Below are 21,932 nucleotides of genomic sequence, written 5' to 3'. Positions count from 1 at the left end.
GTTAAAGAAAAAACAACAACAAATGATTTGCATACAGAAAAAAATCAGAAAGCCATGCATCAAAAGACTAATAATGATTATCATTGGGTAGTAAATTATGAATGCATTTTAGAGTTTTCAGTATCTTTCCAAATTTTCTGAGTGTAAATTCTTCTAATTAAAAACATATTTAAATATATAATGGTATAAAATCTTAAAAATATATTTAAAGCAGATTTAAGAAACGGTTACTGCAGATATCACAACCCACTCACTATAACAACTCTCAGAAGCAAACTTTACAGATACATATTTTCTCTTACAGCGGAGATATACTTATTCTCCCAAACACATAATCCCTAGTTTTTTCCATTTAAGCTTTTTTTTTTAAAAAAAAAAAAAAGACCAAGTCTCACTCTATCATCCAGGCTAGAGTACAGTGGCGTGATCTCCACTCACACAACCTCCATCCTGGATTCAAGCAATTCTCCTGCCTGAGCCTCCCTAACAGCTGGGATTACAGGCATGCATCACCATGCCCGGCTAATATTTTTGTATTTTTAGTAGAGATGGGGTTTCACTATGTTGGTCAGCCTGGTTTTGAACTCCTGACATCAAATGAGCCACCCACCTCGGCCTTCCAAAGTGCTGGGATTACAGGCGTGAGCCACCGCACCCAGCCCCATTTAAGCTTTTAGTATTGTATTTGTCAAAGTGGTTTTGGTTTATGTATGTTTGGCTTTTTTAAGATAAATGAAATAATTTTTCCTGGGTCTCTGAAACAGTTTTCTAATTTCATGAATATGATACTCTAACAGAATTCAAATGCATTTGTCTTTTTTATATTCTCAAAGCTATCAAATCCAAAGTAAAATCAATTCTACAAGGTTCTAGGGGTTGCTGTGCATACACAAAGAGGCTAATTAACCTCCAGATTAAATCAAAAGGCACAATTAATGTATTAATATATATATTTATTTTAAAATCAGAAAAGAACTTACATACTTTTTCCATACATTTACTTGTATATAGTTGGTCTGTTAATTGAAGCATGATAAAAACAAAACAAATTTGGGGTCAGAAAAAACAGATTATACCCTGGTACTGCAACCTCCTAGCTGTACAAACTTAGACAAATCAGACTCCATAAATCTAAATTTTCACCTTTGTAAAACAGAAATAACAGCAATTACCTGAAGGATTGTGAAGACCAAATGAAAAACTGAAAACAAAGCACCATAACAAGCAGAGTGCATTATTAGGCACAATATACACAGTAACCATATACTGTAATTATTTTCATTTCTTTTGAAAGCATGAGGAAATTCAGTTTATAACAAGTTTACTTAACTTTATTCCTAATCCAACACCAACAAACAAAAAAATGAGGTAGCTCTTTAAAACCATTAAAGATCCTTAGCAGTCCTCAGCTAGCGGTTTAGGATGAACGTGAGTAGATTGTACAGCTCCTACCACCTTTCCAGGAATGCAAACAAGTTCAAGAAAGAACAGCATTATACCCTTACCTGGCAGGCCACATCAACTAATCGCATCTGGATAGCTTGATTCTCTGGTAGCTTAGTGCCAATTGCAAGCAAGGTATCCAGCAGCTGAGCTAGGACTTGATGAGACTCTAGAGAGGAAGACAGAAAGTTGTCTTGTAGAATTTCAAAATGCAGTAACTATATAAACTAATTTACTTGGGTAAAAAAATGTAGATTGGCTGGGCACAGTGACTCACAACTGTTATCCCAGCACTTTGAAAAGGAGAATCCCTTGAACCCAGGAGTTCAAGACCAGCCTGGACAACATAGGGAGACTCTGTTTCTACAAAAATAAATTTTAAAAAGTCAGTCAGTCAGTCATGGTGGTAACGCACCCACAGTCCCAGCTACTCAGGAGACTGAGGTGGGAGGACTGCTTCAGCCTGAGAGATCAAGGCAGCAGTGAGCCATAATTGGGCCACTGCACTATAGCCTGGGCAAGAGAGCAAGACCCAGACTTTAAAAAACAAAAAAACAAGAAAAATAACAAAAAAGTAGACTTTTGTCATTTGGGTTCTACTGTGTGATCCTTCATGCCCTCAACTAAAAGTTAAGTTCCTAAAGGGATCACATTTAAATGTTTGAATTCTCCACAGGATAGAGTACAGTTCTTTATATACAGTGTGCTCCAAAAATGTTTAGTGCTTGACTAATTCAAGAGTTTTTTGCTTTTTTTTTTTTTTTTTTAAAGAGACAGGGTTTTACCATGTTGGCTAGACTGATCTCAAACTCCTGATATGGTCTGATAGTGCTAGGATTACAGGCGTGAGCCACCACGCCCGGCCAAGAATTTTTTCAGACTAGGAAACAGAAAAGGAAAAAAAGTTTTCCATTGCCTACAACATAAAATCCAAATATCCTAGAAGGCATATAATGCATATATGCTAGGCCTTCCATAATGTCTACTCTTGTCTATCTTTCTAGCTTCATCTACTTCAGGTCTTCTTTAACGCCTTTAACACTATTTTTTTTTTTTTTTTTTTTTTGAGACAGAGTTTCGATCTTGTTGCCCAGTCTGGAGTGCAATGGCGCGATCTCGGCTCACCGCAAGCTCCGCCTACTGGGTTCAGGCAATTCTCCTGCCTCAGCCTCCTGAGTAGCTGGGATTACAGGCACACGCCACCATGCCCAACTAATTTTTTTATAGTATTTTTAGTAGAGACGGGGTTTCACCATGTTGACCAGGATGGTCTCGATCTCTTGACCTCGTGATCCACCCGCCTCAGCCTCCCAAAAGTGCTGGGATTACCGGCTTGAGCCACCGCACCCGGCTAACACTATTTTTTCCAACTTCTTATAATTCCATGTCCCCCTATCTTTGCTCAGGCTAACTTCTCTATGTAGAATACCTTCTCTCACACTTGACTCCAATCTTGACCCCACTCTCCACTGAATCTAGTAATCCTTAAAATCTCACCTCTCGGCCAGGCACGCTGGCTCACACCTGTAATCCCAGCACTTTGGGAGGCTGAGGCAGGTGGATCACAAGGTCAAGAGATTGAGACCTTCCTGGCCAACATGGTGAAACCCCATCTCTACTAAAAAAAATACAAAAAAAAAATTAGCTGAGCATGGTGGTGCGCGCCTGTAGTCCCAGCTACTTGGGAGGCTGAGGCAGAAGAATTGCTTGAACCCAGAAGGCGGAGGTTGCAGTGAGCCAAGATCGCACTACTGCACTCCAGACTGGTGCCTGGCGACAAAGCAAGACTCTGTCTCAAAAAAAAAAAACTCCCCTCTCACGTAGCTACCGTAAGAATTTTCCATGGGGAAAAAAATGTTATTTCCGTACTAAAGCAATGTTATTGTTTTAGTGCTTGTATTTATTTTATTTTAATTAATTTATTTTTTGAGACAGGGTCTCACTGTCACCCAGGCTGAAATGCAGTGGCATGATCATGGCTGACTGTACCCTCAATCGCCTAGTCCCAAGCAATCCCCCTACTTTGACCTCCCAAGTAGCTGAGACACAGGTGTGAGCCACCAAGTTCAGCTAATTTTTCAATATTTTGTAGAGATGGGATCTAATTATGTTGCCCAGGCTGGTCTCAAATTCCTGGGCTCAGGGGATCCTCCCACCTTGCCCTCCCAACGTTTTGGGATTACAGGCATAAGGCACTGTGCCTAGCCTATTTTGGGGCTCTTAAAAATGTGTCTTAGGCTGGGCACGGTGGCTCACGCCTGTAATCCCAACACTTTGGGAGGCTGAGGCAGGCGGATCATCTGAGGTTGGGAGTTCGAGAGCAGCCTGACCAACATGGTGAAACCCTGTCTCTATTTATAAAAATAAAAAGAAAAATTTAAAAGAAAAAAAAAAAAGTGTCTTGAGTCCAGGCACAGTGAGTGGCTCACGCCTATAATCTCAGCACTTTGGAAGGCCAAGCAAGGCAAGTAGATCACAAGGTCAGGAGATGGAGACCATCCTGGCCAACACGGTGAAACCCTGTCTCTACTAAAAATACAAAAATTAGCTGGATGTGGTGGCACGTGCCTGTAGTCCCAGCTACTCGGGAGGCTGAGGCAGGAGAATCACTTGAACCCGGGAGGCGGAGGTTGCAATGAGCCGAGATCGGGACACTACGACAGAGCAAGACTCCCTCTCAAAAGAAAAAAAAAGTGTCTTTATGAAATGAGTACTGTATGTTCAGTTACAGGTTTTAGTGTAAGCTAAAAGAATCCTTTTAGAAAAGCAATAGGGTAATATATAGCAAGGGTCATTAACATGTTTGGACTTCCTGACTCCAACCTGGAGTCAGACTGCTCAACATATCAAAGCCCTGCCTCAGAATAAAAAACAAACAAGCAAAAAAAAAAAAAAAAAAAAAAGCACAATAGTATCTATTTTATATCATATGTAAACTACCTCAAATATATGGTACTTGGCAAATAAATGACAGCTATTAAAGAAATAAAACAGGCCGGGCGCGGTGGCTCAAGCCTGTAATCCCAGCACTTTGGGAGGCCGAGGCGGGTGGATCACGAGGTCAAGAGATCGAGACCATCCTGGTCCACATGGTGAAACCCCGTCTCTACTAAAAATACAAAAAATTAGCTGGGCATAGTGGTGCATGCCTGTAATCCCAGCTACTCAGGAGGCTGAGACAGGAGAATTGCCTGAACCCAGGAGGCGGAGGTTGCGGTGAGCCGAGATCGCGCCATTGCACTCCAACCTGGGTAACAAGAGCGAAACTCCGTCTCAAAAAAAAAAAAAAGAAATAAAACAGTATTTCAACTCTTATGTAAACATATATACATGGTTTCATTAAATTATCCTCAAATTCCTTTTCAATAACAATCAATACAACAAAATTTTGTCCTAAATTCTATATAAAAAGAACTAGCCGGGCGCGGTGGCTCAAGCCTGTAATCCCAGCACTTTGGGAGGCCGAGGCGGGTGGATCACGAGGTCGAGAGATCGAGACCATCCTGGTCAACATGGTGAAACCCCGTCTCTACTAAAAATACAAAAAAAATTAGCTGGGCATGGTGGCTCGTGCCTGTAATCCCAGCTACTCAGGAGGCTGAGGCAGGAGAATTGCCTGAACCCAGGAGGCGGAGGTTGCGGTGAGCCGAGATCACGCCATTGCACTCCAGCCTGGGTAACAAGAGCGAAACTCTGCCTCAAAAAAAAAAAAAAAGAACTAAAGATTTCTGCTCTGACTATAGAGCTTTTAAATTGCAACTTACTTTCATTCTGCAGGATGTTAATGGCATCATCCATAATGCAGTCTGGTGAAAATCCTGTTGTCTTTGATAATAAACCCAATAAGGATGCAATTTTCAGTCTCACAGATGGATCATTCTCCTGGAAAAAAAGATACAATTGTCACTTTGATGCTCTACGCCTAGCTAACCAACAAACAGGAACATAGAAAACTAACATCCCAAAAGACATTCAATGATCCAAGTATTCTATGGCATCATTTCTGAAAAATTAGTTTTCTATACTTCTAGAACGACAGCTTTCTATTTATTTATTTATTTATTCATTCATTCAGAGACAGTTTTACTCTGGTGCCCAGGCTGGATCGTGCACTCTTGGCTCACTGCATGCAACCTCCACTGGAGATACAGCTTTCTCAATTGATACATTACATACATACTGCTAAGTGAATGAGAACTTTTTTATGCCATTCTGATGTCATTAACTTCTAATAAAAAATGTGCTGTTGGCATTAAAAGTACCTGACCTCCAATGAATAGTCATGTTAGACACAAGTCACAGCAACTTGCACCAACAGCACTGTGCATACAACATTGCTGCCAGCACCACTGCTCTTGGAGTCCCTGTAAAGTGAGCTACCACTGCTATTACCAGAAAGAATCTTTCATTCTACCTGCACCCTCCCCGGCTTTTTTTTTTTTTTGTCTTACTCTGTCTCCCAGGCCAGAGTGCAGTGGTGCCATCATGGCTCTCTACAGCCTTGACCTTCTGGGCTCAAGTGAACCTCCAACCTGAGCCTCCCAAATAGCTGGGACTCCAGGTGCACACTAGTGCATCTGGCTACTTTTGTTTAATTTTTAGTAGAGATGAACTTTTGCTCTGTTGCCCAGGCTGGTCTCAAATTCCTGCGCTCAAGCAATCCTCCTGCCTTGGCTCCCCAAAGTGTTGGGATTACAGGTGTGAGCCACTGGGCTCAGCCCTGTCTGCTTTTCTGAATCACCAGATCCTGATTAGAAGTCTGGAGAAGGCAGGCCGGGCGCGGTGGCTCAAGCCTGTAATCCCAGCACTTTGGGAGGCCGAGGCAGGTGGATCATGAGGTCAAGAGATCGAGACCATCCTGGTCAACATGGTGAAACCCTGTCTCTACTAAAAATACAAAAACCTAGCTGGGCGTGGTAGCGCGTGCCTGTAATCCCAGCTACTTAGGAGGCTGAGGCAGGAGAATTGCCTGAGCCCAGGAGGCGGAGGTTGCGGTGAGCCGAGATTGCGCCATTGCACTCCAGCCTGGGTAACAAGAGCGAAACTCCGTCTCAAAAAAAAAAAAAAAAAAAACGTCTGGAGAAGGCAACTGTGATTGTCTGAGTTTAAATCTTGTGCCTGGGCCCCAGCTGCAGGTGATATTGTCAAAAAAATAGTCTGGCTCTGTTAGCTTAAAGAGTGGGAGGTGGTCTCTAATGGGCACCAAAATCCCTGTGGTGAGAAATTTCCTCCAAAGACAAAAAGGAATGCTCTCTTGTTCACCACCACATCTAAATAATATAGCATAATATCTGACACTAAAAAGATCAATAAATATATGAATATATTTTCAATAAATATATGTGAAATGAGAGGAAAAAAAGTACCTTGCCAGTGCTGAGAGTAAATCATCTTTCTATACAGTAAGACAAAATTACTTAAGTGTATGCGCAAAGGATGAGGTGCTTTTCAAATGAGACCAACTCCTTGCCTCCTACATTCATTTTCTAAGGAGGTCACCAGGCACAATAAGGAGACCTAAAGCAGGGGAAGGGGCAATAGATACGGCGTCAGAAGATCTAAAATCCTGGCATGCTATGCCATGTATTATGTACATAACTTTAGAAAAGTCACTTTCTTGGGAACTTACCTTTAGGGTATGAGGTGAAACAGAAAGAGAAAGGGCTTTAAAATTAGCTACATCTAGGTGTCAATCCTGTATTCACTACCCAATAGCTCTAAGCCTTATCTGTGAAATGGTGGTAATAACCTCAAAGGGCTACTGAGAGGAAAATTACTAGCACAAAAACAGGCATATAGCAGGCAGTCAAATATCAGTTCCCTAATCTTTATTATTTTCTTCCTTCTACTAAGTTTGGGTTTAGTTTGCTCTTTTTCTAGTTTTGTTTTTTTTTTTAAATAATAGAGACAGGGTCTCAGTATGTTGCCAGATAGCTTTCAAACTCCTGGGCGCCTGCCTAGGCCTCCCAAAGTGCTAGGTTTACACGTGTGAGCTATCATGAGCCAGTTGTCTTCTAGTTCTTTAAGTTGTAAAGTTAATTCTTGATTTGAAATTAGTATCAGAACTGTGGGTCAAGATAGCCAATTAGTAGCAGAACTGTGGGTCAAGATGGTCAGGGGGAGACCTGTGTTAATTCTAGCTAAATAATTATAAGCTTGATTGGCTCACAGTACACTGAAGCTTATACACCAAACTAAACTATATTATTGGTGCAGTTAATTAGAAATAAAGCAGCAACAGGAGGCCTATGGTAAACACTATCCGAGAGCACAGTAACACCGGGGAACACCTCAGGGTGGTTGCAGAGCAGGGAATACTGCTCTGGTCCCACGAATACCTTCTCAACATAGACTGCATGAAGGCCTTGTAAAAAGGGCTTAGGCAAAGATCTCTGAGAAGGGAGGTGATCTCTGCTCACAATATCTGTGAGAGTCTTTGCAGAGGGGAGCTAGCAAGGAGGAGAATAAGCCTTGCAGGGCAGAGATCACAAAACACCTCAGGCTCTGCCTAGGTTCTCAGAATATGGAATGATTTTAATTAATCTATGTCCTCAATGCTCTGGAGATAAAAGCCCCTTAATGCACTGGGAGTGGTAAGACCCGGGTGGCTTCTAATCCGCTATACTTCTGATGCTGCCCCACCCTGATAACAAGTACTCTGAGTGGTAAAGAGTACTTGTTTAGCATGTCTTAGAAGGATCTCAAGTGCTCTCCACACAGCTATCTTACCTACTGCTTTAGCCTCCCTTTCCACACCCATAAGATCAATGAGATTGTGCACATGATAAAAGTGTTCGGAGCCCAGAGCTCAGGGCCAACATGGTTGCCAGGCTTGGGTTGGTCCCCTGGACCCATGCTGTAACTTCTACTCTTGTGTCTCTGTCTTTACTTCCTTTTCTCAATCCTCCATCACCACCAGGACTAAGGGCACCCAGGTACGGGGTTGGGCTGGTTCCCAAGAAGAACATATTAAGAAGTCCAAACTAGCCGGGTGCAGTGGCTCAAGCTTGTAATCCCAGCACTTTGGGAGGCTGAGGCGGGTGGATCACGAGGTCGAGAGATCGAGACCATCCTGGTCAACATGGTGAAACCCCGTCTCTACTAAAAATACAAAAAACTAGCTGGGCATGGTGGCACGTGCCTGTAATCCCAGCTACTCAGGAGGCTGAGGCAGGAGAATTGCCTGAGCCCAGGAGACGGAGGTTGCGGTGAGCCGAGATCGCGCCATTGCACTCCAACCTGGGTAACAAGAGCGAAACTACGTCTCAAAAAAAAAAAAAAAAGTCCAAACTAAACAACAAAAGAAACAACCCAGGCCGGGTGCGGTGGCTCATGCCTGTAATCCCAGCACTTTGGGAGGCCAAGGCCGGTGGATCACAAGGTCAAGAGATCAAGACCATCCTGGCCAACATGGTGAAACCCTGTCTCTACTAAAAATACAAAAAAATTTATTTTGTAAAATAAAATTTTTTTTTACAATAAAATTTTATTGTAAAATTGTATTAACATTTTAGTGGATAAAACTACCCTGGCTTTTGCTTTTTTCCTACATTTTTTTTTCAGACGTGGTGGCACATGCCTGTGATACCAGCTACTAGGGAGGCTGAGACAAGAGAATCACTTGAACCCAGGAGGCGGAGGTTGCAGCAGTGAGCCAAGCATGCGCCATTGCACTCCAGCCTGGGCAATAAGAGCGAAACTCTGTCTCAAAAAAAAAAAAAAGAAACAACCCAAATCAAAACTGGGCAAAGGACGTAAATAGATATTTCTCCAAAGATATACAAATGGCCAGATAAACACATGAAAAGACACTCAACATCACTAATAATTAGGGAAATGCAAATCAAAACTACAATGAGACACCATCTCAAACTCATTAAGATGGCTACTATTAAAAACTAGAAAACAAGTGTTGGCCAGGATGTGGAGAAATTAGAACCTTTGTGCACTGCTGATGGGGATGAAAACAGCAAAGCCACTCTGGAAAACGGTATGGTGGAAGTTCCTTCCAGGCTTTTTGGCTAAGATCAAGTGTAGGAAAACAGTATGGTGGTTCCTCAAAAAATTAATAATAGAATTTGATATGATCCAGCAATTCCACTTTTGGGTATATACTCAAAAAACTGAAAGGAGGGTCTTGACAAAATACGTGTACAAATATGTTCATAACAGCATTATTAGTAATTGCTGGGCCGGGCACGGTGGCTCACGCCTATAATCCCAGCACTTTGGGAGGCTGAAACGGGCGGATCACAAGGTCAAGAGATCGAGACCATCCTGGTCAACATGGTGAAACCCTGTCTCTACCAAAAATACAAAAATTAGCTAGGCATGTGGCGCACATCTGTAGTCCCAGTTACTCGGGAGGCTGAGGCAGGAGAACTGCTTGAACCCAGAAGGCGGAGGTTGCGGTGAGCCTAGATCGTGCCATTGCACTCCAGCCTGGGTAACAAGAGCGAAACTCCATCTCAAAAAAAAAAAAAAAAAAAAAAAATTGTTAAAATGTGGACGCAACACAAGTATCCACTGGCAAATGACTAGATTATAAGCAAAGTATGGTATATACACACAATGGAATATTTAGCCTTAAAAAAGAAAGTTCTGACATATCCTACAACATGATTAAACCTAGAGGATATTATGCTAAGTCAAAAAAGCCAGGCACAAAAAGACAAATACTATATAATTCCACTTATATGAGGTACTTAGAGTAGTTAAAATCATGGAGACAAAATGTAGAATGAGGCTGAGCACAGTGGCTCACACCTGTAATCCCAGCACTTTTGGAGGCCCAGGTGGGTAGATCACCGGAGATCTGGAAGTTTGAAAACAGACTGGCCAACATGGCAAAACTGTCTCTACTAAAAATACAAAAAAATTGGCTCGTCCAGAGGTAGTGAGTTATCTCAACTGATTGTTCACAGTCAGTTACAGATTGAACTCCTTGTTCTTCTCTTTTCCCCCCTCTCACTACTGCACTTGACTAGTCTAAAATAATAATAAAAAAAATACAAAAAATTAGCCAGACATGGTGGTGTACAACTATAGTCCCAGCTACTCGGGAGGCTAAGACAGGAGAATCACTTGAACCTGGGAGACAAGGGTTGCAGTGAGCTGAGATCATACCACTGCATTCCAGCCTGGGCAACAGAGTGAGACTCCGTCTCAAAAAAAAAAATGTAGAATGGTGCTTGCCAGGGGCTGGAGGGATGGGAGAATGGAGGATTACTGTTTAACAGGAAAAGAGTTTCAGTTTTACAAGATGAAAAAAGTTCTGGAGATGGATGGTGCCGATAGCTGCATAACAATATGAATGTGCTTAATATGCATCAACTGCACAATTCAAATCGTTATGATAATAAATCTTAATTGTTACCACAATTAAAAAATGATTAGGTAGGCATTGTGGCACACAGCTATAGTTCTAGCTACTTGAGAGTCTGAGGTAAGAGGATTGCATAAGGCTGGGAGGTAGAGGTTTCAGTGAGCCATGATCACATCACTGCACCCGGGCTTAGGCAACAGAGTGAGACCATGTTAGAAAAAAAAAGAGGCCGGACATGTTGGCTCATGCCTGTAATTCCAGCACTTTGGGAGGCCAAGGTGGGTGGACCACCTGAGGTCAGGAGTTCGAAACCAGCCTGACCAACATGGCAAAACCTCATCTCTACTAAAAATACAAAAATTAGCCAGGCGTGGTGGTGGGTGCCTGTAATCCCAGCTACTTGGGAGGCTGAGGCAGAAGAATGCCTTGAACCTGGGAGGTGGAGGTTGCAGTGAGCCGACATTGTGCCACTGCACTCTAGCCTGGGCGACAGTGTGAGACTCTGTCTCCCAAAAAAAACCTGTCCTGGTTCAGCTTTCATCACCTTTCTCCAAACTTACAGTCTTCTAATTGGTCACTCTAACTCCGGTCATCCAATTCCTTTATCCTCCATACTTCCCCTCAGTGACATTTCTAAAACAAAAACTGACAAGGTAGAATACAAGGCCCTTTAGAATCAGATCCCTTCGAAACCTTCTACTCTTATCTCTTGATGAGCTCTCAACCTAAAATCTATACCAGCCAAACTAGTTGCATTTCTTCTAATGTAATAGCCTGTTGCATCTCTATGTCCACGTTCACAGTTGCTCACAACTAAAATGTCTTTCCCTCTGTTTTCCAACTGGCCAAAATCTATTTTTAGGACTTTCCCCAAATATCGCTACCACTCTATAATGCATTTCTGGATCCCTGCGTCCAATAATTGATCACCCCCTTCTTCGAGGCCTTATCATAACCTGCCCCAGATTTCAGAAGACCTGAAACACTATATTGTTACTATTCATTTCATATTTACTCAAGACTCAGATCAGGGATTACATCATATACATCGCTATTATCAACATGAAGCACAAGGCCTGGCACAGAGTGAGTATTCAGACATGCTGAGCAAATGAAAAAATGAGCAAATGAATAACTTTAGCACTTACTATCTACATACTACATATATGGTCTGCTGACTACACTGCTAGTCCCTAAAGGACAAGGAACATGTCTCACAGCTCTGCATCCTCCACAGCAACTAGCATGGTAGCATAAGTGAAGAATCCCTCGTGATATAATTTCAGAGACTACTGCCTGATCACAAACACACATACGAAAAAAAAATGTAGGAAAAAGCAAAAGCTAGGGTAGCTTTATCCACTAAAATGTTAATACAAGATATCACATTTCTGGATACAACAGAAGAAAGGGTAAAAGACACCATGGTCACCAATCTAGAACTGGATCCATCTGGCATCCCTCTTCATTTCCTCTGGAGCTAGAGGCCACTTGACTAATGCAAGAAGCATGGACTGGTTAAAGTGCTTGAGATCTGACATCAAAACACGTGACTTCAATTTTTCTTTTAGACATGACAATAGATTATGTTTTTAAAAAGAGTCAACTGGGTGCCATGGCTCAACGCCTGTAATCCCAGCACTTTGGGAGGCTGAAGCAGGTAGATCATGACATCAAGAGTTCAAGACCAGTCTGGCCAAGATGGTGAAACCCTGTCTCTACTAAAAATACAAAAAGTTAGCCGGGTGTGGTGGCAGGCACCTGTAATCCCAGCTACTTGAGAGGCTGAGGCAGAGACTGCTTGAACCTGGGAGGCGGAGGTTGCAGTGAGCCAAGATCACACCACTGCACTCCAGCCTGGGTGACAGAGCAAGATTCCTTTTAAAAAAAAAAAAAAAAAAAAGTCTTCACCATTTAAAGATATTAATTTAGGATTAAAATAATACGATAGCCGGGTGCGGTGGCTCAAGCCTGTAATCCCAGCACTTTGGGAGGCCGAGGCGGGTGGATCACAAGGTCAAGAGATCGAGACCATCCTGGCCAACATGGTGAAACCCCGTCTCTACTAAAAATACAAAAAATTAGCTGGGCATGGTGGTGCGTGCCTGTAATCCCAGCTACTCAGGAGGCTGAGGCAGGAGAATTGCCTGAACCCAGGAGGCGGAGGTTGCGGTGAGCCGAGATCGTGCCATTGCACTCCAGCCTGGGTAACAAGAGCGAAACTCCGTCTCAAAAAAAAATAAAATAAAATAAAATAATACGATACAAGGAATTTATTTTCATAAGAATCTGGTGGAGAAGATAAGGGTGAAGAAGTGGAAGTGGATCGGGGAAGAGAGAAAATGAAACAAGTTTGGCCACAAAATTATAACTTTTGAAGCCGGGTAATGGGTACATGGGAATTAATTAAACTATTCTCTCTACTTGCATAGTATATATTTGAAATGTTCCATAACAAAAGGTTTAAAAAAAAACACCCAAGTTCAAATCCATACTTTCCATTTACTACTGGGTGACCTTGAATACTAAACTGCTCTAAGCTTAGTTCCATATCTGGAATTTAGAGATAACAATGGTGGCCCGGCGTGGTGGTTCAAGCCTGTAATCCCAGCACTTTGGGAGGCTGAGGCAGGTGGATCATGAGGTCAAGAGATGGAGACCATCCTGGTCAACATAGTGAAACCCTGTCTCTACTAAAAAACACAAAAAATTAGCTGGGCATGGTAGCGCATGCCTGCAATCCCAGCCACTCAGGAGGCTAAGGCAGGAGAATTGCCTGAACCCAGGAGGCGGAGGTTGCGGTGAGCCAAGATCGCGCCATTGCACTCCAGCCTGGGTAACAAGAGTGAAACTCCGTCTCAGAAACAAACAAACAAACAAAAATAAATTTTAAAAATGGTGCTGTCACCAGGATTAAATAAAATATTACAAGTGGAAAGTGCTTTACAAACTCTAACAAGCTATACAAATGTTAACTGCTTTTAGAAGTATTATTATAGATAATTATTGATAACAGAGCTTGAATATCATAATAATGGTAGATATTGCTAAGAAAAAGACTAACTGAAAACAGATCACTGAGAAATTAAAAACTTCTTGAGAAATCCTGATTTTGGCCAGATGCAGTGGCTCACACCTACAATTCCAACCCCTTGGGAGGGCCAGAAGGATTGGCTGAGCTCAGGAATTCGAGACCAGCCTAGGCAACACAGTGAGACTCCATCTCTATAAAAATTAAAAAAGAAAAAATTAGCTGGGAGTGGTAGCATGCACCTGTAGTCCCACCTACTCAGGGGGCTGAGGTGGGAGGATGGCTTGAGCCTGGGAGTCCAGACTGCAGTCAGCAGTGATCGGATTGCACTCTAGCCTGGGCAACAGAGCAACACTCTCTCAAAAAAAAAAAAAAGATGCCAGGCACAGTGGTTCATGGTTCATGCCTGTAATCCCAACACTCTGGGAGGCTGAGGAAGGTAGATCACTTGAGCCCAGGAGTTTCAGACTAGCCATGGCAACATGGTAAAACCCTGTCTCTCTTTTTTTTTTTTTTTTAAAGGAGACAAAGGGTAGGGAAAGAAAAAGGGAGCAAAAGGGTGGTAAAATCCCATCTCTATCAAAAATACAAAAATTAGCCAGTCTCATAACCCAGTCTCTAGATATATAGGTAAGATTTTTTTAAAGAAAGAACAACCAAAAAAAGAAAGCCTGATTTTATTCATGTAAAACATAAGTGAAACATTTATAATGCCCCTTCAACATTCCAAAGAACTTGCCAGGCACTGTTTCAGTTTCTTCATCAAATCAATGTCATCAAAATAATAAGAACTGTTCTAGAGATTTAAAAAGACTAAATGCCTGCATTTCTTTGCCTGTGGGGGGAAAAAAAGACTAAATGCCATATGGGGACCTGGTTTGCATTTTGATTTGAACACATCAACCATAAAAAAATATTGGGGGAACAACTAGAGAAATCGAAATATCAACTAATTCTTAGCTAACATTAAAGAATTATTTAACTTTACTCATTATGGCTAAGTGGCTACGTTAAGAAATAAAAAGTCCCTCTACTTTCTCATAGCAGTGAGAAAAAAAGAGAAAACAACCAAAAGATATTCCATTTTAAGAGGTATGTAATGAAATAATTTTTTTTTAAATGATATATCTTTTAAAAATTCAGCAAAACAAGGTCAGGCATGGTGGCTCATGCCTGTCATCCCAGCACTTTGGGAGGCCGAGGTGGCTGGATTACCTGAGGTCTGGAGTTTGAGACCAGCCAAGCCAACATGGTGAAACCCATCTCTACTAAAAATACAAAATTAGCCAGGTCTGGTGATGCACACCAGCTACTCAATAGGCTGAGGCAGGAGAATACCTTGAACCCAGGAAGTGGATGTTGGAGTGAGCCCAGACTGCGCCATTGCACTCTAGCCTGCCTGGGCAACAGAGTATGACTCCTTTCAAGAAAAAAAAAAATACAGCAAAACCAATAGAGCAAATTTGAAAAACAGTAATAAGTGTTAAATTCTAGGAATGAGTATTTGTTAGGTCATTATAGTATTTTATCTACTTTTCTATAAGCTTAATAATTTGGGAGCTGGGTATGATGGTTGACACCTGTAATCCCAGCACTTTGGGAAGCCAAGGCAGGTGGACTGTTTGAGACCAGCCTGTGCAACATAGAAAAGCCCTGTCTCTACAAAAAAAAAAAAAAATACAAAAATTAGCCGGGCATGCTGCACACACCTGTAGTCCCAGCTACTCAGAAGGTTGAGGCAGGAGGATCAATTGTGCCTGGGAGGTCAAGGGTACAGTGAGCCATGATAGCACCACTGCACTCCTGCCTGGGAGAGAAAGCAAGACCCTGTCTCAAAAATAGTAATATTAATAATAATAACAATTTTCAGGCTGGGCGTGGTAGCTCACACTTGTAATCCCAGCATTTTGGGAGGCCAGGATGGGTGGATCACTTGAGGTTAGGAGTTCAAGACCAGCCTGGCCAACATGGTAAATCCCCATCTGTATTAAAAATACAAAAAAAAGGCCGGGCGCGGTGGCTCAAGCCTGTAATCCAGCACTTTAGGAGGCCGAGGCGGGTGGATCACGAGGTCGAGAGATCGAGACCATCCTGGTCAACATGGTGAAACCCCGTCTCTACTAAAAATACAAAAAATTAGCTGGGCATGGTGGCACGTGCCTGTAATCCCAGCTACTCAGGAGGCTGAGGCAGGAGAATTGCCTGAACCCAGGAGGCGGAGGTTGCGGTGAGCCGAAATTGCGCCATTGCACTCCAGCCTGGGTAACAAGAGCGAAACTCCGTCTCAAAAAAAAAAAAAAAAAAAAAATTAGCTGGGTGTGGTGGTGCACACCTGTGTTCCTAGCTACTCTGGAGGCTGAGGCAGAAGAATCACTTAAACCAAGCAGGCAGCCTTCCTTTCAGCCGGAACCACCATCTTCCAGTAATTCGCCAAAATGACAAACACAAAGGGAAAGAGGAGAGGCACTTGATATACGTTCTCCAGACCTTTTAGAAAATATGGAGTTATGGGCCGGGCGCGGTGGCTCAAGCCTGTAATCCCAGCACTTTGGGAGGCCGAGGCGGGTGGATCATGAGGTCAAGAGATGGAGACCATCCTGGTCAACATGTGAAACCCCGTCTCTACTAAAAATACAAAAAAAAAAAAAAAAACTAGCTGGGCGTGGTGGCGCGTGCCTGTAATCCCACCTACTTAGGAGGCTGAGGCAGGAGAATTGCCTGAGCCCAGGAGGCGGAGGTTGCGGTGAGCCGGGATCACGCCATTGCACTCCAGCCTGGGTAACAAGAGCGAAACTCCGTCTCAAAAAAAAAAAAAAAAAAAAAGAAAAGATGGAGTTGTTCCTTTGGCCATGTATATGCGAATATGTAAGAAAGGTGATATTGCAGACATCAAGGGAATGGGTACTGTTCAAAAAGGAATGCCCCACAAACGTTATCATGGCAAAACTGGAAGAGTCTACAATGTTACCCAGCATGCTGTTGGCATTATTGTAAACAAACAAGTTAAGAGCAAGATTCTTGCCAAGAGAATTAATGTGCATATTAAGCACATCAAGCACTCTAAGAGCTGAGGTAGCTTCCTGAAATGTGTGAAGGAAAATGATCAGAAAAAGAAACCAAAGAGAAAGATACCTGGGTTCAACTGAAGTGCCAGCCTGTTCCACCCAGAGAAGCACACTTTGAGAGAACCAATGGGAAGGAGCCTGAGCTGCTGGAACCTATTCCCTATGAATTCATGGCATAATAGGTGTAAAAAAAAAAAAAAAAAAAAAAAAAAAAAACAAGGAAGGAGGCAGAGATTGCAGTGAGCCAAGATCACACACTGCACTCCAGCCTGGGTGACAGACCAAGACTCTGTTTCAAAACAAAATAAAACTTAGCCTAGAGTAGTTGCACATGCCTGTAGTCCCAGCTCCTTGGGAGGCTGAGGCAGAAGAATCACTTAAGCCCAGGAGTTCCAGGCTGCAGTGAGATATGATGGTACCACTGAACTCTAGGCTGGGTGACAGTAAGCCTCTGCCTCAAAAAAAAATTTTTTTTAATACTTTTAATTAAAAAAAGAGAGCACTGCCATTAGATATGAGGGCCATGAATTAGGACAGGAACAGCAGGTTGTTAAGGGGACAACATTCCACAGATGAATGGGGTCATGGATGATGTTAACTCCTCTTTTGTGCCTCCACTGCACTCTGTACATATTGTACTCACAGTACCTTCAGCAGTCTGATGCACCTTATTATTAATATGTCTTGTTTCCATCTAATATACTGTAACTTTCTGAGAAAATCTGCATCTTTTTTCTCTCTGTATCCACAGTACCTAGCACAAGGAAGATACTCTGTGAAAGCTTGCTAATGAATACCTTATTTATTTGTAATATTAACCATTCTGCAGACATGATAAAACTCCCATGATAATACTCCCATCAGATTCTCAAGATTTTCTTACCTTGTAATAATGTTCCAAGAGAATCCTGACTACTCCCTCTACGCTTTCTGCCTCAACAGGCTTCCTGGCAAACTGGAGCAGGTATTGCAAAGCATCTGCTGGAGAGGTAGCTTTACACAGATCTATGTGGAGTGCTGCAGATTTACTTGGTTTTGTTAGTCGGAGTTTCTTAGTAGCAATTTCCTCCTGTTGTTGCTGTGAGGGGTAGAGAAAATAAGACCTAACTGAAAACACAGTATCTGTAAATTTAACTTTGCCTCATTTGATGGAAATAATTTTCCATTATGCCAAATAATGTATTTAGCTGACAGACTTAGGAAAAAACAGTAGTATAAACTGGAAAAAGAGCTCCAGGTTGGTGATGAGGCCGTAAGTCTCAATTTTGCCTTTACTAGCTCCTGTGCCTTTAGGAAAGTCATTTAATTTCTCCAAGTCTCAGTTTATTTCTCTGTAAAATAGGTATACTATTTTTTTTCTTACAGATGGGGTCTCTCGCTGTTGCCAAGGCTAGTCTCTAACTCCTGGGCTCAAGCAATCCTCACACCTCAGCCTCCCAAAGTGCTGGGATTAGAAGCATGAGCTACTGTGCCCAGCCTTACACTAACATTTTGATCTACCTATCTCTGAGGATTGTGGTAGCCTTTGAGTTTAGAGGCCACACAAAGGATCTACTCCATTCTTGTGAGACAGAGCGAGATGCTGTCACCCAGGCTAGAGTACCATGGTACAATCTTGACTCACTGCAACCTCCAACCTCCTAGGTTCAAGCAATTTTTTTTTTTTTTTTATTTTTTTGAGACAAGAGTTTCACTCTTGTTGCCCAGGTGACTGGAGCACCACGGCACGATCTCTGCTCACTGCAACCTCCGCTTCCCAGGTTCAAGCAATTCTCCTGTCTCAGCTTCCCTGGTAGCTGGGACTACAGGTATGCACACCACACCCAGCTAATTTTTATATTTTTAGTAGTGAAAAGATTTCACCATATTGGCCAGGCTGGTCTCTAACTCCTGACCTCACAATCCGCCTGCCTTGGCCTCCCAAAGTACTGGGATTACAGGCGTGAGCCAATGCACCCAGCCCACTTCAAGCAATTCTCATGCCTGACTCCCAACTAGCTAGGACTACAGGTGTATGCCATTACACCAGGCTAAGGTGTAGCAGAGATGAGGTTTTGTCTTGTTGCCAAGGCTGTTAGTCTTAAAAGTCCTGACCTCAAGTGATTCCTCTGCTTCAGCCTCCCAAAGTCCATTCTTTATTAGAAAACAAGTACCGGGCCAGGTGTGGTGGTTAACGCCTGTAACTCCAGCACTTTGGGAGGCCGAGGTAGGTGGATCACTTGCGGCCAGAAGTTCAAGACCAGTCTGGCCAACACAGCAAAACCCCGTCTCTACTAAAAATACAAAAATTAGCCGGACATGGTGGTACATGCCTATAGTCCCAGCTACACAGGAGGGCTGAGGATCACTTGAACCCAGGAGCCAGAGGTTGCAATGAGCCAGGATCAAACAACTGCACACCAATTTGGGAAACAAGAGTGAAACTCCATCAAAAAAAAAAAAAAAAAAAAAAAGGAAAGGAAAGGAAACAAATAGTGGATGGGGCTTTTGACTTACACCTATAACCCTAGCACTTTGGGAGGCTGAGGCAGGAGGATCCCTTGAACCAAGAAGTTCAAAACCAGCCTGGGCAACACGGTGAAAAATAATAATAGGCCAGGCTCGGTGGCTCACGCCTGTAATCCCAGCACTTTGGGAGGTCAAGGCAGGTAGATCACCTGAGGTCAGGAGTTCGAGACCAGCCTGATCAACATGGAGAAACTCCATCTCTACTATAAATACAAAATTAGCCAGGCGTGATGGCACATGCCTGTAATCCCAGATACTCAGGAGGCTGAAGGAGAAGAATCGCTTAAACCTAGGAGGTAGAGGTTACAGTGAGCCAAGATAGTGTCATTGCACTCCAGCCTGGGAAACAGAGCGAGACCCTATCTCAAAATTAGTAATAATGATAGGCCAGGCACAGTGGCTCACGCCTGTAATCCCAGCACTTTGGAAGGCCAAGGCGGGTGGATCACGGGGTCAGGAGTTCAAGACCAGTCTGACCAAAATAGTGAAAGCCTGTCTCTACCAAAAATACAAAAAAATTAGCTGGGTGTGGTGGCAGGTGCCTGTAATCCCAGCTTCTCCGGAGGCTGAGGCAGAGAACTGCTTGAACCAGGAGGTGGAGGTTTCAGTAAGCCGAGATTGCACCACTGCACTCTAGCCTGGGGAACAGAATGAGAGTCCATCTCAAATAATAAAAATAAAATAAAATAAATTTCCTTAACACCTAAAGCTGTATTTTTAAGTACTGAGCAATCACCTGCTTACAAATTCACTTTTCTATAGAAAAGAGACTAGGACTATTCTAGACAGGAACACAGTATGACATGATAAAAAGAATAAGGGCTTTGGAGTCAGAGGAATTTGTATTCAACAACAACTTACTAGTTAGGGAAGGCCTTCTTCTTCTATAGGAGGGCATACCAATACTTTATTATCACAGGGCTATTTGCTAAATCTAAGTTATTATACATAACTTTATTATACATATATGTAAGTGCTAGATACATAACAGTTCTCCCTCCTCATCTTTTCAGCGGAGAAAAAAGAACAGAAGCACTAAGATCTCATTAATCACTTTGATGTTAACTACTCACGAAAAATTAAATGAAGAAATTGGCTCTCCCCTTAAAATTCTTACCATTTCTATCCTGTTTCTCTCAAGTTCAGTTTTTAGTCTCAGCTAAGGTGGTTAGGTCAAAAGCTAGGAATGTTTTCCCTAAGTGCTATGTAAGGAAGAGGACAAACCTGTATCAACTATTCAACCACCAACAACACTTTAGTGACCCAGGCCCTATTGTCCATCTCCAGGACACAGAGATGAACCACTCTACAAGTCTAAGGATCTAAGAATGCAACTGATGCATTGGCATGAATTGGGGGCATGCCAAAAATGCAGAATCTTGCCTAACTTCCTCTGCTTGACTTATCAAATAGAATCTACATTTGAACAACGTCCCCAGGTGATTCGTATACACATTAAAATATGAGAAATGGGACATTAGGATTTGGGATCAACCCTAGCGACATCTACGAGCAGACACACAGAGCATCAGTGACTGCTCAGACTGGGGCTCTGCCGACCTTTCACAAATTCATGGTGGGGAAGGTACTGCTCTCCTTCCTGGGTTAGCTGCCTGAAGTCTGTGATCCCGCCTGCTTACACAGCGCCTGAAGGAATTCTATAGACCCTTCTTTCAGCCCCTTAGAACCTTTCGTATGTCCTGGGAACTTTTTTGGGAACGTGGGGGCGGGGAGGCTAGAAGCGCCTCCGCGGCTAACTGGCTGTAATCTCGTACCCCTCCGGAAGGCTCCATGTCCACATATGGAAAACGAGGGTGCTAATTTAACGCGACGTCGCAAAGTTGTGTAAAAGAATAAAATGAGATAATGAGGTAACGGATAAGACAGTTCCGCAATTTAGAAACACTGTTTCTCCTAGTCATTTGTTTTTAATCCTGTCAGACTACACATATTAATGACAACAGCGGCTGCAAACTAACACGCCCACTAACGCGCAATATTAAAGACTATCAAGAAGTCGGCACTTAACACGGGCGTATGGAGCCTGTTCTGTTCTGGCAAAGTGCCTGGGTTTTAGATAATCTCCCCTGCTCCGGGTCGGTTCTGGATCTTTCCCGCCAGAACTTACCTGAACCACTTTCGTGAATTCCTCATAAACCCGCTTCTTCAGGTGCGCCGCCATGCCTGCCCCCGAGCCCTCTCAGCTTCCGTACAGCACGAGGGAGGCGGGCTAGACGGATCCGGAAAACTTGTCTAGGCGCGGGGACGGGTGGATGACTTGCCGAGATCCCACAAGGCAGTGGGGTGTGGGAAAGAGCGACCGCTTCCTGTTGCTCGACTGCCCGCCACTTTACGGACTGATTTGGAGGCCTACGCCTCCTGCACCGGAAGAGCAGAAAAGGGAGAGCAGCTTGTGGGAGGCGGTGCCTCTGGCGGGAGGAGCCGAGACTGACAGGGCGGACCACCCAATGGGCTTTGGGAGGCTGGCTCGTGGCCTCGGAGCGGCTAAGGGACTGGTGCAGTGCAGCGCGAAGGGAGGGAGGAAGTGTCTGTGAAAGGG

The 21,932-nt window shown here is 43.1% G+C and overlaps 1 protein-coding gene across 1 annotated transcript in view; it reads right to left on the bottom strand.

The window, feature by feature from the left end:
• Positions 1-21,667, bottom strand: part of INTS4 (integrator complex subunit 4) — a 135,883-nt gene extending 114,216 nt beyond the window's left edge. Inside the window, exons 1-4 of the mRNA XM_003935041.4 lie at positions 21,501-21,667; positions 17,748-17,942; positions 5,208-5,325; positions 1,506-1,612 (exon numbers count right to left, since the gene is read on the bottom strand). Of these exons, the coding sequence (XP_003935090.1) occupies positions 1,506-1,612; positions 5,208-5,325; positions 17,748-17,942; positions 21,501-21,554 (474 nt within the window). The 5' untranslated portion in view covers positions 21,555-21,667. The remainder of the gene's footprint in view (positions 1-1,505; positions 1,613-5,207; positions 5,326-17,747; positions 17,943-21,500) is intronic.
• Positions 21,668-21,932: the final 265 nt, after the last annotated feature.

Source organism: Saimiri boliviensis, chromosome 6 (genome assembly GCF_048565385.1).
Source record: "Saimiri boliviensis isolate mSaiBol1 chromosome 6, mSaiBol1.pri, whole genome shotgun sequence".
Taxonomy (NCBI): domain Eukaryota; kingdom Metazoa; phylum Chordata; class Mammalia; order Primates; family Cebidae; genus Saimiri; species Saimiri boliviensis.
This window is presented reverse-complemented; position numbering and strand designations above follow the sequence as displayed.